This window comes from Dermacentor andersoni, chromosome 11 (assembly GCF_023375885.2).
Source record: "Dermacentor andersoni chromosome 11, qqDerAnde1_hic_scaffold, whole genome shotgun sequence".
Classification (NCBI taxonomy): domain Eukaryota; kingdom Metazoa; phylum Arthropoda; class Arachnida; order Ixodida; family Ixodidae; genus Dermacentor; species Dermacentor andersoni.
The window spans coordinates 124,024,999-124,041,283 of NC_092824.1; the positions used below are offsets into that span (position 1 = coordinate 124,024,999).

The 16,285-nt window shown below is 47.1% G+C and overlaps 1 protein-coding gene across 6 annotated transcripts in view; it reads left to right on the forward strand.

The window, feature by feature from the left end:
* The window catches only part of g (adaptor-related protein complex 3, delta 1 subunit-like garnet), a 316,686-nt gene that overhangs the window by 152,448 nt on the left and 147,953 nt on the right, over positions 1 to 16,285 (forward strand). For all 6 annotated transcript variants that reach the window (XM_055075585.2, XM_050186104.3, XM_050186105.3 and 3 more), the window contains one exon: positions 5,405 to 5,497. In XM_055075585.2, coding sequence (XP_054931560.1) covers positions 5,405 to 5,497 — 93 coding nt within the window. The remainder of the gene's footprint in view (positions 1 to 5,404; positions 5,498 to 16,285) is intronic.

Consider the following 16,285-nt stretch of genomic DNA (forward strand, 5'->3'; position numbering starts at 1 on the left):
CTACCAACGATGTCCATACCGGGAGATGGGACTGCGAGGTTTCGCCGTGAACGCTCTGCGCCCGCAGCAAGGTGAACGCCCCTGCGATATCGCCGACTACCTCGCCGCTACTCAGTGGAGCTCTCGACGACCGTCGCGTTCGCCATCACCAGGCTGCTACCTGTCACCGCAGCGCCGACCATACACTGGCCCAGCCCGGGGCGGGTCAGCGAGCCCATATCCGGAAAACTAAAAGCAGCAACCGATGGAGGTGCGGTTGCTGTTAGTCGAACTGACGAAGATGCTCCGCCGCCGACGAACACACCGAAGAAACTACCTCGACGACATAACGACACGCCGCCGTCCCGACGAAATCAGGAAGCCAAGACTACATCGATGAAAGACGACTTGACAACGTTCCAACTTCAGTTCAACACGACGCAGCCGTGATCCGACGCCAAGACCTAACTGTAATGCAAGACAAAGAACCACCGACCTCGACGTGCTTCTCGACGGCCACGCAGTCACCGCCTTAGTAGACACAGGAGCCAATTACTCCGTCATGAGCGGACCCATCGCCGCCCAGTTGAGGAAAGTTAAGACTGCATGGAAAGGCCCTCAAATTAAGACCGCTGGAGGACACCTGATTACGCCGACTGGGATCTGCACGGCAAGAATTACTGTTCATGACCGGACTTACCCTGCCACCTTCGTTGTCCTCCAACAGTGTTCACGAGACGTCATTCTCGGCATGGACTTCCTGAATCAACATGGCGCAGTCATCGACCTGAAGTCGAAATCGATAACGCTGTCACAAGATCAAGCGATACCGCCGGAGAGCTGTCGTAGTCACCACGCCTTGAGTGTGCTCGAAGATCAAGTGAGCATCCCGCCGCGCTCCAGCATTATTATTTCCGTCGGCACTGAAACACCCGCTGACGTAGAAGGCGTCATCGAGGGCGACCAACATCTACTGCTTGACCGTGAAATTTGCGTCGCAAAAGGGATCGCTCGACTCCACGGAGGGCAAGTGGAAGTTATGCTAACCAACTTCAGCCAAGAGTTCAAGCACATCAACAAGGGCACGACAATCGCATACATCGAGGAAATTGTGGAAACCAGCAATGCCTTTGCCTCTCGGATTCAGCCGCATCTACCCCGATGAACATTGTCCCCGAACCAGACTTCGACGTGAATCCAAGTCTTCCTATGAGTAAGCAGCAACAGATCAGAAGCCTTCTCCGACGATACAAAGACTGCTTTTCGACGTCATCGAGGATTCGACAAACACCAGTCGCCAAGCATGGCATAATCACCGAGGAGTACGCTCGACCACTCCGCCAGAGCCCTTACCGAGTTTCGACGCGAGAATGTGAAGCTATTAGGCAACAAGTCGACGAAATGTTGCGCGACGACATCATCCAGCCGTCGAAAAGCCCGTGGGCCTCTCCTGTAGTCCTAGTAAAGAAAAAGGACGGAACCCTACGCTTCTGCGTCGATTATCGTCGACTGAACAAGATCACGAAGAAGGATGTGTACCCCCTTCCACGGATAGACGACGCATTCGATCGGCTCTGCAATGCTAAATACTTCTCGTCGATGGACCTCAAGTCTGGCTACTGGCAAATAGAAGCCGACGAGAGAGATCGCGAAAAGACTGCCTTCATCACGCCAGACGGCCTCTACGAGTTCAAGGTCATGCCATTTGGACTGTGCTCGGCGCCTGCAACGTTTCAGCGCGTCATGGACACGGTGTTAGCCGGACTGAAGTGGCAGACGTGCCTTGTTTACCTGGATGACGTCGTTGTCTTCGCCGGAAATTTCGACGATCACCTTAGACGGCTTGCGACAGTGTTAGAAGCCATCAAGTCATCAGGGCTCACTCTGAAGCCGGAAAAGTGCCGTTTCGCTTACGCTGAGCTTTTGTTCCTAGGCCACGTGATCAGCAAATCAGGAGTACGCCCCAACCCACAGAAGACAGCTGCCATCGCCAAGTTCCCGCAGCCAACTGACAAGAACGCAGTGCGCAGATTCCTTGGCATGTGTGCCTACTATAGGCGCTTTGTCAAGGACTTTTCACGCATCGCGGAGCCGCTAATACATCTAACCAAATGTGATGTCGCGTTCAAGTGGGAAACGCCGCAGGCCAAGGCATTTCAAGAACTCAAACGACGCATGCAGTCGCCGCCGGTACTTGCACACTTCCACGAGGACGCCGATACCGAAATCCACACTGACGCCAGTAGCCTAGGCCTCGGTGCCGTCCTAGTCCAGAGGAAAGAAGGACTTGAAAGGGTGATATCGTATGCTAGCCGGTCGCTGTCAAAAGCGAAAAGCAACTATTCTACGACTGAAAAGGAATGCCTCGCCATCATTTGGGCTACAGCTAAATTCCGCCCTTACCTCTATGGCAGGCCATTCAAAGTCGTCAGTGACCATCATGCATTGTGTTGGCTAGCTAACCTAAAGGACCCTTCAGGACGGCTGGCGCGGTGGAGCCTCAGACTACAAGAATATGACGTCACGGTAATATACAAGTCCGGAAGAAAACACTCCGACGCCGACTGCTTATCGCGCGCCCCCATCGATCCCCCGCCGCAAGACGATGAGGATGACGACGCCTTCCTTGGGATAATAAGCGCGGAAGACTTCACTAAACAGCAACGAGCCGACCCGGAGCTAAAAGGCCTCGTCGAGTATTTGGAAGGGAACAACGACGTTGTCCCTAGGGCATTTAAGCGCGGGTTGTCTTCGTTCACGCTACAAAACAACCTGCTCGTGAAGAAGAACTTCTCACCAGTCCGCGCCAGCTACCTTCTTGTACCGTCAGCGCTGCGTCCAGAAATACTGCACGCCCTACACGACGATCCAACCGCTGGGCACCTCGGATTCTCCCGGACGCTGTCGAGAATACAGGAAAGGTATTACTGGCCGCGTCTGACCGCCGACGTCGCCCGTTACGTCAAGACATGCCGAGACTGCCAACGACGCAAGACACCATCAACAAGGCCAGCAGGATTACTACAGCCGATCGAACCTCCTCGCCGACCATTCCAGCAGATTGGGATGGATTTGTTGGGGCCGTTTCCGATATCAACATCCGGGAATAAGTGGATCGTCGTGGCGACGGACTATCTCACCCGTTTTGCTGAAACTAAAGCTCTACCAAAAGGCAGCGCAGCCGAAGTGGCGAAATTTTTCGTTGAGAACATCCTGCTGCGACATGGTGCCCCAGAAGTCCTCATCACCGACAGAGGAACGGCTTTTACAGCAGAGCTCACCCAAGCCATTCTGCAGTACAGCCAGACAAGCCACAGGAGGACAACTGCCTACCATCCGCAGACGAATGGTCTCACGGAGCGCCTGAACAAGACCCTCGCTGACATGCTAGCAATGTACGTCAACGTCGAACACAAGACGTGGGACGCGGTCCTGCCATACGTAACCTTTGCGTACGACACGGCGGTGCAAGAAACAACACAGATCATGCCGTTCAAGCTGGTCTACGGCAGGAACCTGACGACGACGCTTGACGCCATGCTGCCGCACGTAACTGATGAAGAGAATGTTGACGTCGCTAGCTATCTCCAGCGCGCCGAAGAAGCCCGACAGCTCGCCCGCCTGCGAATCAAGAGCCAGCAGAGGACCGACAGCCGACACTACAACCTCCGACGATGCTTCGTCGAGTACCAGCCTGGCGACCGTGTTTGGGTCTGGACCCCGATACGCCGACGAGGACTCAGTAGAAACTACTCCGACGCTATTTCGGACCCTACAAGGTCATCCGACGTATTGGCGCTCTGGACTATGAGGTCGTGCCAGACGGCGTTTCGCATTCACAGCGGCGCCGCGCACGATCTGAAGTGGTCCACGTGGTGCGCCTTAAACCCTTTTACGGACGCTGACGAACTTCGTCATTTTTGTTCATTTCTTTGCTACGAGTGCTTTTGTTTATTAGCTTCGTTGGTTTGCAGCATCGGGTCGATGCTTTTTAAGAGGGGGGGTATTGACACGTGTACTTATCTTTATCGGGCGACCACGTTTCGCCGCTCAAAACTGTAATCGCACAGCGACGGACGCGCCTGCATGTATCCGACGTTTCTGGAAAGTTATCGATGCTTCTACCCGGCTGTCTGTTGTCGCCGAACCTTGTGTTTTCTGATTTCATCACGTAATGCGAATGGTGTAGAACTTTGTGGAAGGCACGCGGGTCCACACGATTAGTCTGGAACATTCGACGACTGCTCTATAAAAGCCCACGCGCTTGACCTGCTGATCAGATTTACGACGATCGCCGACTGTGTTCGCCGCTCTCGTTGTGCTTTAAGTGTAGCCTGTTTTGTGGGCACAGGTTTGCCCAATAAAAGGTAGTTTTTGCCTTTCACAGTATTGCTACTGTGTTCTTTGACGTCACGACCACGTGACAATATATATATATATATATATACAGTGAACTCTCACTTGAGTGAACTTCAAGGCACCGAAGGAAATAGTTCACTTAACTGAAAGTTCACTAAACTGAATACTCACTCGACCAACATAAGACATGGCATACAGAGTCAGAAGTTTGGAGTGCAATTCATGGAGCAAAAGACATGGTATGCATAGTGTTAGAAATGTGTGAAATGGAATTTGTACATATCAGTGAAAAACACACCACGTGGTCATTTGTGTGCACATGCGGAACCGACGAGACTGGAAAGAAAGAGACGACGACCATGCCACGACTATTCGGTCGGAAAAACACACGCACCACGTGGTTTGTGGTGTGACAGATCGCCGCTTTGCTCTGGCGGCGTTGTAAGCGCCAGCGATGTTACTTTGTTCATGGCCTCTGAGATTACATGTTTGCTCGTTTTGTGCGGGCGATCTCGGAGGCCATGCCTCGTTGCCGTTCGTTTTCTGCGCCGCCGCATTGCCCCAGGGGCGCTGTAGCGCCAGCGGCGTTACATGGCCGCTGCAGCGGCGGTTTGATGAGGGCGGGCAACGGTTGCGCCTGCAGTGCAGTGCAGTGCAAGCCATGGTCCTCTGAGCAAGTTCGTTAAACTGAAATATTCACTGTTCCGAAATTCGTTTAATTGAAACATTTTTGCATAGAATCTTTAAGAAAACTGCCGGGGATTTTTAAAAAGTTCGTTATTCTGAAATATTCGATAAACCGACGTTCGTACAACTGAGAGTTTACTGTATATATGTATAAATAAATGACAAGATCTTTGTGTTCGTACTCCCTTAAACGGGTTTCAAAATCAGTAAAGCTTTTTAATGCACTCTTGCACCGGTGTCTGTGCTTCTGTGCTAATGTAGCTTCCGGATTAGCTTTGTTTCATGTTTATTCTGTTTTTTCAAGAAATTAGTAAATTAAGGCTTGTACTTTGTGAGAGCACAATCTCTGAATCCATCACTCACTGTTCTTGCTGCTCAGGTCTCATTTCATCCGACAAGTATCTTAATGCAAGTCGCAAGGAACGAGATGTGGCAGATGGCGGCAAGAAGAAGAAGAAGAAGCTGAAGAAAGGCAAGTCATTGCGATTTTCTTCTCTGCTAGCACATTTAGAGTAAAGGAGTTGGCTTTCGAAATTGGCCACAAAAAAAAAAAAAAAAAGGAGCATTCACCACTATCAGAAGTCTTGTCAATGCTGTGCCTTCGTGCTTGGTAGGTCTTTTATTGTCCTCATATATACTTTGCTTGATTTGGCATGCCCTCAGTTTTACATTCACACAGTTTTCATGGTCAGGAAAGAGATGTCACCCTCACACTTTCATAATTCATCTGAATACCTTTATTCATACTAAATAACCAAATTAGTATGTGCTAACTCCATTAAAGTTTCGAAAGGCGCTCAGCAAAAGGCAAGCTGTGGTAGAGAGTGTGACAAGCATTACAAGTTTGCAGTAATGCTTATTCTACACTGGATGCCTCATGAATTGGAACATATTGGTGCCAGACCTAAAGTTGATGTCCTATTTCTTGCTAAGAACTAACTTGAATGTGTCTGCGTTTGTGTCCAAAGAGAAAGCTCCTGGAGTGTTGCATTAAACTTTGCAAGGAGTTAATCTAATGTTTTCAGGGTGTCTACCAAGTGGGAAAACTGGGAATTCTCGGGGATTTTGAGTAGTATGGGAAAACTCAGGGAATTTGTGCCTCTATCAGGGAAAATTAGCTGTAATTTTATTGAAAGGGTCGAAAGTCACGGTAATCCTGGCTCGAGTAACAGACAGGAATCGTAATGAATCGTCTTTGACGCCATGTTGTCGGCTGGAGGAGTTGCCAGTGTACAGTCAAGGACCGACTTTCCGGATTCCCGATAATTTGGACGGCTTCGCGGCACCACTGCCGGGGATACATTGACCCCATAGAGTCAATGTATCAGAACGTATGAAATTTCGGACGCAGGAACCCTTCGCTGTCCAATTATCCGGACGTTTTGCCGTGACTGCAGGTCCAAAATAGCATTAATCAAAGCCACCACCGCTGCCATTTTGATTACCTCGCCGCCTCGAACCGGTGCTCTCGCACGCAAATCCGCTGGCAGCCGTAGCCATCACTGTGGCAGTGCTATGCCTAGCTGCTTCGATGTTCGCTATGAAGCTTCCTGCCGTTGGGTGCTGTGTTTTTTATTGAAAGAATTTGCTGCTGTCAGCAGTGCCACAGACTCTGCCTTTGTGGGCCTCACGATTGGCTTAGAAGCTTGGAAAGCACAGTGTGTTGCATAATGCCGGTTTCTGAAAGTCAGCTTTGCCTCTGTACAGAAATGTTACTTGGTGAAGCATACACAAAAGTATTTCAGTGAAGCATAAGGAGGGCGTGAAGGGGCTGTTGTCCCGAGACACAGTATGTATTCCTTAATTACACACGCGTGCACCTGGTATTTCCTGTCACAGTACGAGCACCAATATGCCTAATACGTGTAACGACAGGCCTGCAGAGCGGTTTCCAATGTGCATGTGGTGAATTGAGCCCTTAAGGGCAGTAAATGACGTGCATTTATTTTTTGCAACCGGCCGATTTTTCAGACATTTTCGCGACCCCTAGGGAGTTCGAAAAATCGGACATGGACTGTGCAACTGACCAATAAGATGCTTGAAATGGTCCATGGGGTGAACGAGTGGCGGAAGGCGGACAAAAACAAGAAGGACCTACGCATTGGGTAATGAACGGGAAAGGAAGCATGCTGCCGCTGTTATGAGTTCAAAAAACAAAGTGTTGGGCTGATGCTGAGATGCAAATGTTCCTCATCCAGACCAAATAAACTATTTAAAGCAGTGAAACATAGTACTGAGGCATCGTTGCGGGCTAAGAGTATGTCAGGACAGTTGAGGTTGACTTACGAGCGGTTAAGAAAGAATCTCAATTGTGACAAGGTTCGGGCCTCATACCACTGAGCTTGCTATCAGTTGATAGAAATAGCTCATATTCGAAAATATTTGCTTCTGTATTCATCTCCTTTTTATTTGTATTTGAGAATGTCCGACTTGATTTGCAATTTCTTCTGAAGACATTTTATTTGCTGTGCATTTTACTAACCCCTCCCTTCTATTCTTTTTTTGACTAGCATAAACAGTACTCCTTAGTATTCAAATTGCATTAAGTCGTTTTTTTAAGTTTTTTTTATATGCTTACTAGAGTGACAGCATCAGGCGATACGGTTTCAGCCTGTCTTGACATGAAACATAGTTCATCACTCAGGGAATTTCGCTAAGGCACTCAGAAAAAACCTGGAAAACTCGGGGAATTTGGAAATGCCAACTTGGTAGACACCCTGGTTTTTCATGTATTGCAAACTTAATGGACACAGGCAACGGACACAACTTCTACCCATGTGGCTCATACAGCGCCTAAATCTGTTCTCTAAACAAACAGCACCCACCTCCTCAATATGGCAATGCATATAATTCATTGGAAGATCAGAGGTCTTCTTCACAATCTTGATGACTTTAAAGAACTCCTCTAGAAATTTAGTCCCAGGGTGCTGTGTGTTCAAGAAACACACCTGCGCAAACAAATTTTCTCCAACAGTATTCTATTTTTTGTAAAGACCGTGATGATGATGTTGTTGTCATCCGGTGGTGTGGCCATCATAGTCGACAGAGCTGTTGCTTGCCGGGAAATAAAAGTCCGTTCGCTCATAGAGGCAGTTCATGTCCATGCAGTCTTGTTTAATAAACTAGTTAATATTAGCTCTATATACATGCTTCTGAATTATAAACTCCTGAAAAGCGAATTTCAAGACTACATTGATCAACTTCCAGAGCTATACATAGTTGTCAGATTTAAATGCTGTGGGGAGCACATGCGCCCATCTTCCTCCACGTCGTCACGGTTGCGTCGAGAGCTGGCATAGACACAGGAATGGTGCACTATGCCCTCTCCCACTTCTCCCTCATTCTCGCGATGTGTGGGAAGGTAGCTGACGGGCGAGGGGGACATTCCCCTTGCCAAGGTCGAAAGGTGCAAAACAACGCCACTGGGGGAGATCCTCTCTCTGACGCCGGACCCCTAACCTGCCGGACTGGAGTATCTGTCGTAACCCGGGAGTGACCTCGTTTGCCTGACTATCCCGGGCAATGAGGCCACCCTATGATTACTTATTACAGAGAGGACGCCCCTGTGCCAGTGTTCTTTATTGCTGGTAGCAATAAACATTGTTACAGTTGACACCGCTGGCTGCCTTATTCGTTCCACATTGGTAGCGCCAAATGTGGGGGTTCCACTCTACGTGTGGCTAGGACTGAAGGCAAGCTCCGGATCTAGCTTACACAGTCGCTCCGTGGTACTCCCCAACCGGACACGGGAGGGCTTAGTGCGCCTTTCCCGTGTCTATGCCGGCTCTCGACGCGACCGCGACGACGCGGGGGAAGATGGGCGTGTGTGCTCCCCACAATGCACATAATTCTTTTTGGGTAGACTGCCGTTGCAATGGAAGAGGTTGTTTAATAGAAAAATTCCTCTTCGGATGCATGTGTACTTAAAAAGAAGGAGCCTACATAATTTGGCGTTCCATACAAAAACCTACTCATCAATAGACTTGGACATAGTATACAGCACACCAATGCCATACCTTGATTGGAATGTTATTAGAAACCCCTACGGATGTGCCCACTTCTCAGTGGTCATAAATGTTGCAAAACAGGCTTAATACTCTCCGCACATTCCCCGATGGAAGGTTTAATTGGCAAACTGGGTTCTCTTCAAACAAATCACATATTTAGCTCAGGATGACATTGCTGGTTTTAATATAGACGATGCTGTGGCTTACATGGCAGGTTTCATAATAGAGGCTGCCACAAAGTCCATCCAAGAAACTAACGGGCTGGCCAAAAAGCTTCGGATCCCATGGTGGAATGACAAATGTGGAAAGGCACGGAAAAAACAAAACAAGGCTTGGGGATTGCTTCATGACTCTCCAACCGCTGAAAATCTTATCAATTTCAAACAGGCAAAATCTCTAGGCAGAAGAATGCGTAGACGTGCTAAGAGAGAGAGTTGGGAGAAGCACCTTTGCAGTATAAATTCTTACACAGACGAGAGAAAAGTGTGGCACAGAGTAAACCAGGGTGTCTACCAACCGAGAAAACCGGGAATTCTCAGGTATTTTGAGTAGTCTGGAAATACTCAGGGAAAACTCGGGGAATTCGCTTCTATCAGGGAAAATTAGCTTTAATTTTATATAAAGGGAACAAAAGTCGCTGTAATGCCGGCTCAAGTAACAGAGAGGAATTGCAACGAATCTTCTTTAATGCCATGTGATCGGCTGGCCAGTGCACAGTCAACGACCGACTTTCGATGCCCGATAATTTGGATGGTTTTGCGGTGCCACCACATACCCCATAGAGTCAAAGTACAAGAACATCTCTGAAAATGTATCTGAAATTTCGGACGCAGGAACCGTTCGCCATCCGATTTTCTGGATTTTTTGTCGTCAACGCTGGGCCCAAACTGCATTAATCAAAGCCGCCACCACTGCTGTTTTGATTACCTCGCTGCCTCAAACCGGCGCTCTCACACACAGATATGCTGGCAGCTGCAGCCACCGCTGCGGCAACGCTAGGCCTAGCTTCTTCGACGTTTGCTATTAAGCTTTATGCTGTTGGGGGCCATGTTTTTCATTGAAAGAATCCTCTGCTGCCAGCAGTGGCACCAACTCCGCCTTTGTAGTCCTTGTGATTGGCTTGGAAGCTTGGAAAGCACGTTGCTTTGCATAATGCCGGTTCCAGAAAGGGATATTCGCCCCAATACAGAAATGTTATGCTGTGAAGCATAAGCGAAAGCATTGCAGTGAAGCATAACAAGCGTAGGAAGGGGCAGTTGTCACGGGACCCAGTATGCATTCCTTAATTATATACATGTGCACCTGCCATCCCCTGTCCCAGTACGAGCACCGACATGTCTAATAAGTGTATTGGCAGGCCTTCATAGCTTTTTCAGATGTGCCTGTGGCGATTTGAGCGTTTAAGGGCAGTTAAAGACATGCATTCATTTTTTCCAAACTGCCCGATTTTTCGGACGTTTTCACGGTCCCTAGGAAGTCCGGAAAATCGGATGTTGACTGTAGAACTGACTAAGAGGATGCTTCAAATGGTCTGTGCGGCACACGCACGGCGGATGGAGGACGAGAACACAAAGGACCTACGCATTGAGAAATGAACGGCAAAGGAAACGTCCTGCCACTTCTTTGAAGGAGCTTGAGCTCAAAAAACAAAGTGTTGGCTGATGCCGAGATGCAGGTATCCCTCATCCAAAACCAAAGTAAACTCTTTAAAGCAGTGAAACGCAACACTGAGGCCTTGTGCGTGGGCTGAGAGTATGTCAGGGCAGTTGAGGTTGACACACCAGCTGTTGAGAGAGATTCTCACTTGTGACAAAGTTTGGGCTTCATACGAATGAGCTTGCTATCAGTTGATGCAAATCGCTCATATTAGAAAATATTTGCTTCTGTATGCATCTCCGTTTTATTCGTATTTGTGAACGTTTGACTCAATTTGCAATGGGTTTTACCATTTCTTTTCGAAGATATTTTATTTTCTGTGCATTTTACTAGCCCTTCCCTTCTGTTTTCTTTTGGAATAAAATAAACGCTACTTCCTATTATGCGAGCTCGATTAAGCTTTTTTTTTTAACATGCTTGCTAGAGAGTGACAGCATCGGGCGACATGGTTCCAGCCAGTCATGACTTAAAACAAATTTTTGGGTCACTCTGGAAATTTTGCAAAGGCACTCAAGGAAAAAACCTGGAATACTCAGGGAATTTGAAAATGCCAACTTGGTAGACACCCTGTGAACAAATTAAAAGGACGTCACATGCAATCACTCCTCTTGGTAAATACACAAGGTGATAGCCTGAAAGGTCAGGCTGACTTTCCTAGTGAACATTTTAAATATATCTCTAGTGCATCACACTACACAGAACACTTCATGAAGTTCAAAGAATGCACATAGTGATAGCTCCTCGAGCACAAATGTGCACGAAATGAGGCATACAATCGACCATTTTCTCTTGCTGAACTTAAGGCATCTCTCAAGTGTTGCAACAACTGAGCACCGGGTGGCGATCGTATAATATACACAATATACAAAATGATTAAGCAGCTGCAGCCTGAAACTCTATATACACTATTAAGTCTTTTCAATTCCATGTGGGCAGCCGGTTATATTCCATCGTCATGGAAGGAAAGTGTGATCATTCTTATACTTAAACAAGGACATGCTGTCTTTGCAAGCTATTTGAAAAAATGGTAAACCGGCACTTGATCTGTGGGCTAGAAAGCAGCGAAATCCTAGACCCCTTCCACTGTGGTTTCTGGGAAGGCATGTCCACAATAGACCACCTTGTTTGCATTGAGTGACGTATTAGAGATGCTTTTATGCACAAGCAGTTCTGTCTCTCCGTGTTTGTGGACCTAGAGAAGGTTTACGATACCACATGGCGCTACGGAATTTTCCGAGATCTTTCTTCAATGGGAGTCCGTGGCATCCTGTTAAACACAATCAAAAGTTACCTCTCTAATCACACATTCCACGTACGAGTGGGTCATGTTTTGTCTAGGCCCTTCACCCAAGAGACCGGTGTACCACAAGGGGGTGTGCTTAGTTGCATCCTATTTATTGTAAAAAATAAGTTGCCTACATACAGTCATCCCACACACAATGTTTTATTCTGTTCATGTTGATGATGTGCAAATAGGCTTCAAGTCATGCAATATTGCCATCTGCGAACAACAAGTGCAGCTTGTGAGGATGCGCGACTCTCACGCGTCCCCTGATATGTTGTTTTCTCGCATAGCTCCATTCTCCTGTAACCCGGCTTCGCCGCGTGGCTTCACTGCAGCGGTCGGTATGCTTGCAGGGTAGTACGAGAGATGGCGTGAGTGCTGCTCTGCTAACGCCACTTAACGGCGGGGCAACTTAGGCGCAAAAAGGAGAAGGTGCTTCCTCTTTGGCTCGGGGTCGGAAAGTGGTGCAGACGTTCTGTGTGTGCGCCGATCCATGCTTCTGTGAGACCATCTCGTTAGGCCTACCTCGGAACGCACAAACATGATCGTTCTAACATGCTACCGTTCGCGTGACAGTACGCGCGAACGACCATGCATTGGTGTCCAGCATGGGGCGAACATACTTGCTCGTTATCCGGTTGCAGTGAGTCGGACTTTCGCGATTTATCGCACGCCCATTGGCATGCTTTGTGGATAACAACTCGGCAGGCAGGCATTAGTCTATGAAAGGTGCAATAAATGCCCTTGTGACTGTTTGCACTACTCTGTTGTCGTTCCTTTGTCCCAAGGGCACGGATGAGAACCCCACAAGCTTGGAATAAACAAATCGTCAAAATAGGCAGATGAAAATGGTTTTGAAGTAAACTCCCACGAGAGCACTTGTGTACTCTTTACAAACAAGAGAGGCGTAACGCCATTTTCAAGTATCAAAATTGATGGACACAAGCTCCGATGGACACATGCGCATAAGTTTCTCGGAATCATTTTAGACTCGCATTTATTCCTCATCTTAAGCATCTGAGGACCAAATGCCTTAAGACAATGAACATTTTAAAACTTTTACCACGTACAAAATGGGGCAGGGATGGAAAGTGTCTCGTGAACTTGTATAGTAGTCTTGTCCACTCACACCTTGACTACAGAGCTATACAGTAAAAGATCATTTATTCAAATTCCACAGGGATGCTACAAAAATTCAAATTATACAAAATTTGAACTAATTAAACTGAGAAAAAAATTGCTCAGTTAAGCTGCGTACAGTAAAAACTCATTAATTCACAACTCATGCCAAAGTTAGGCATGGATTCAGGAAGGGCATGTCAATCACTAGTCAACTAGTTACGATGGTTAATGACTTTCTCAGCGTACTGGATAACTCGGGACAGATCGATGTTCTTTTTTTTTGGATATGGCGAAAGCTTTTGGCAAGGTACAGCATTCAAAGCTTATTTATAATTTGCAGTTGATTGGTCTTCCACCGTATCTTGTTGAATGGGTCAAAGCATACTTAAGTGGTAGAACGCAGCTGTTGATGTTAGAATAAAAACAGGAACAGCGCAACACAGGATGAGCGAGTAAACAGGACAGAGCGCTGACTAGCAACCAAATGCTTTATTTGCAGAAGCAGCATATAAATGCATCATGAAGGTGACATAGAGAATAGAGAAAGAAGGATAAGAAGGATAAGTGTCAGCCACGAAGATAATCAATTTCTTTTGTTGAGAGCGAGAGGGATGCAGAGCTTACGCACGCGTTGCCACTTCTGAATATACAATATGCTTCATAGATTTCCCGCGCACGCTTTTCACTATATCTGCCGATTATTTCGCACTTGTTAAAGATCGGGGTGCAACCACACGTCTTACAGTGCGCAGCTAGATGACTGTACGGGTTTTCTTTTAGTGAAGCGGCATGCTCGCGCAGGCGATCATTAATGCACCTCCTTGTTTGCCAGATATAGCAACGTTTACAATCAAGTGGGATTTTATAGACGACCTGCGTTGTACAGTTAACAAAGCCCTGAACATGATTCTTATAGCAGCTTTTGCTCATGACAGTATCCTCCCTATTGACTATATTGCACAACCCACCCAGTTTTTTAGGGGCATTGCACACCACCCTCACTCCTGCCTTGGCCGCAATTTTCATAACGTTGTGGGAAACACGGTGTACATAAGGAATGATGGCAAGCCTAGATCTGGAAGGCGGTGACTGCAAAGTTTGTTTTCCGGCATTCTTTAACTCTTTTACAAGGTCACCAGCAACACTGCACAAAACGCTGGTCGGGTAGCCTGCTGATGTTAGTCTGTTGACTTGCACTGAAAAGCTCTGTTCAACAGAGTGCTCGCACAAGCGCTTCAAAGCAGCTTGCAAACATGCCTTAGCGATGCCTTGTTTTACGAGTTTGAAGTGAGCAGACGAAAACGGGAGAAGCCCTTTCTTTGAGCGAGGCGAGTAGCTCCAGCACACGTGATGCGGTTTAAAAACAATCTCAATGTCTAAAAACCTTAAACGGTTATTAGTGGGCTCTTCCGTTGTTAATGTAAAATCCTTCATAATCGCATTGAAGGCGTCAATAATTGTCTTGGAGGTTAACTCCATGTCACAAAGGTCAACTGGATAAAATACTAAAAAGTCGTCTACAAAGTGAAATATTCCTATGGGCGTCAGCTGTAGGCGAGCGAGTAAGCTCCTGTCATAGCGCGCCAACAAAAGGCCGCTAAGTATGGGTGCCAAACATGAACCTATACACACTCCCTGCTTTTGAATTAAAACCTTATTGTCATGACAAATGAACGTGGATTTTAGGTAGTAAGTGAGCATTTCCATGAAGCTGCCGATTCCACAGGTATTTTGAAACTTCACTACGCCATACTTATCGATGCAATCACCGACTTCCTCTAAGATCAGGTCACTTGGTAACGAATAGTACAAGTCTTTGACATCAACGGAAAAGGCGTGGCAGTCTGGTGGGCACTCATTATGCAAGACTGTAGAGACTTCATGCGGCTTCCGGATTAGGAAAGGGTCGTCCACTTCCAGATTTCCCAGGGATTTTTGCAGGAAAGCACCTAGGAGTCGCTGTCAGATTCCCCGCTCCAACACAATCACACAAAAAGGGGTTTCCACCTTATGTGTTTTTGCCGAGAAGAACAATCAAACAAAACGATCTGCGATGTTTGCAGAGTACATGTAGTGCCGGGAGTTTCGTATGCAATGTGCTTTCTATATTTCGTTCGCGTTGAAGCAAGAGCTGTATGAAGGTCAATTCGCTCGCTGCTACTGCCGCAATTCCTCACTCCAGCATTTTTCAGCGAGTTTCCGCGGTCATCGAGCGAAATGTGTTAATGTTTACTCGTGCATGCTTGACACCATATTTGTTAATGTAGTTAGTAAGCGAATGTTTACAAGATTATACGGCCAATAAAACTACTATCCTTACTTCGTATAGCTATCCAAGTTTATACGGCCAATAAAACTACCATCCTTACTTCGTATAGCTATCTACTAATGTGCTATCTATCGCAATCGATGCATTGCTTTTCGGGCGAAACTGCGACATTTTTTGTTTCTCCGCGCCAGTCAGTGCAATGAACGTGCGGATTGAGCAACAGCCATCTTGACATTGGGCACGTCGGACCACATTGGCCACGCCCAGTTACGTTGGCTGCTCCAGTGATATGAAGTATAGAAACTGTTATTCACGCCAACGTGACATAGCGTGTGTGTGCGTGTGCTCACGCGACATCAATCTATATACGCGCCTCAACCGAGTGATATTTTTCTATGACTTCTTTCATTAGTTCGAATTTTGTATACAGTAAAACCTTGTTAAACCATACCCGCTTAAACAGTAGTTTTGTTTTAAAAGTACTAAAATCAAATCCCCGACTCAGCGGCCATTGAACATAATGTGTTTTGTATTCGCTTAAACCGTACTAGCTTATTGCATGTACATCGGTTAACCTGTAGTGTTTCCACTTTTAATCGCGCAAACACGGCGGTGTGTCATCTCCATCGGGTCGCCCGGCAGAACAACAAGCCTCAGAGATAGGAACCATGTATCAGACCAACGGCCTCCAAGCACCCTGTGCGTTTGCACATGAAGCCACATAAACATCACCATCATTTCATCGCCCTGCCAGAGATTGCTTAAATGATATTGCGCGACATAAAAAAACGACACGGACGTGAGAGAAGACTACACACCAAGCGCAAACTTTCAACTAAGTTTATTGTGCCAGAGAGCTTGTAGCATTGTGCGAACAAGGGCTTGCGTCATGCCGAAGCTCAGATAAAAAATGATGCCGGG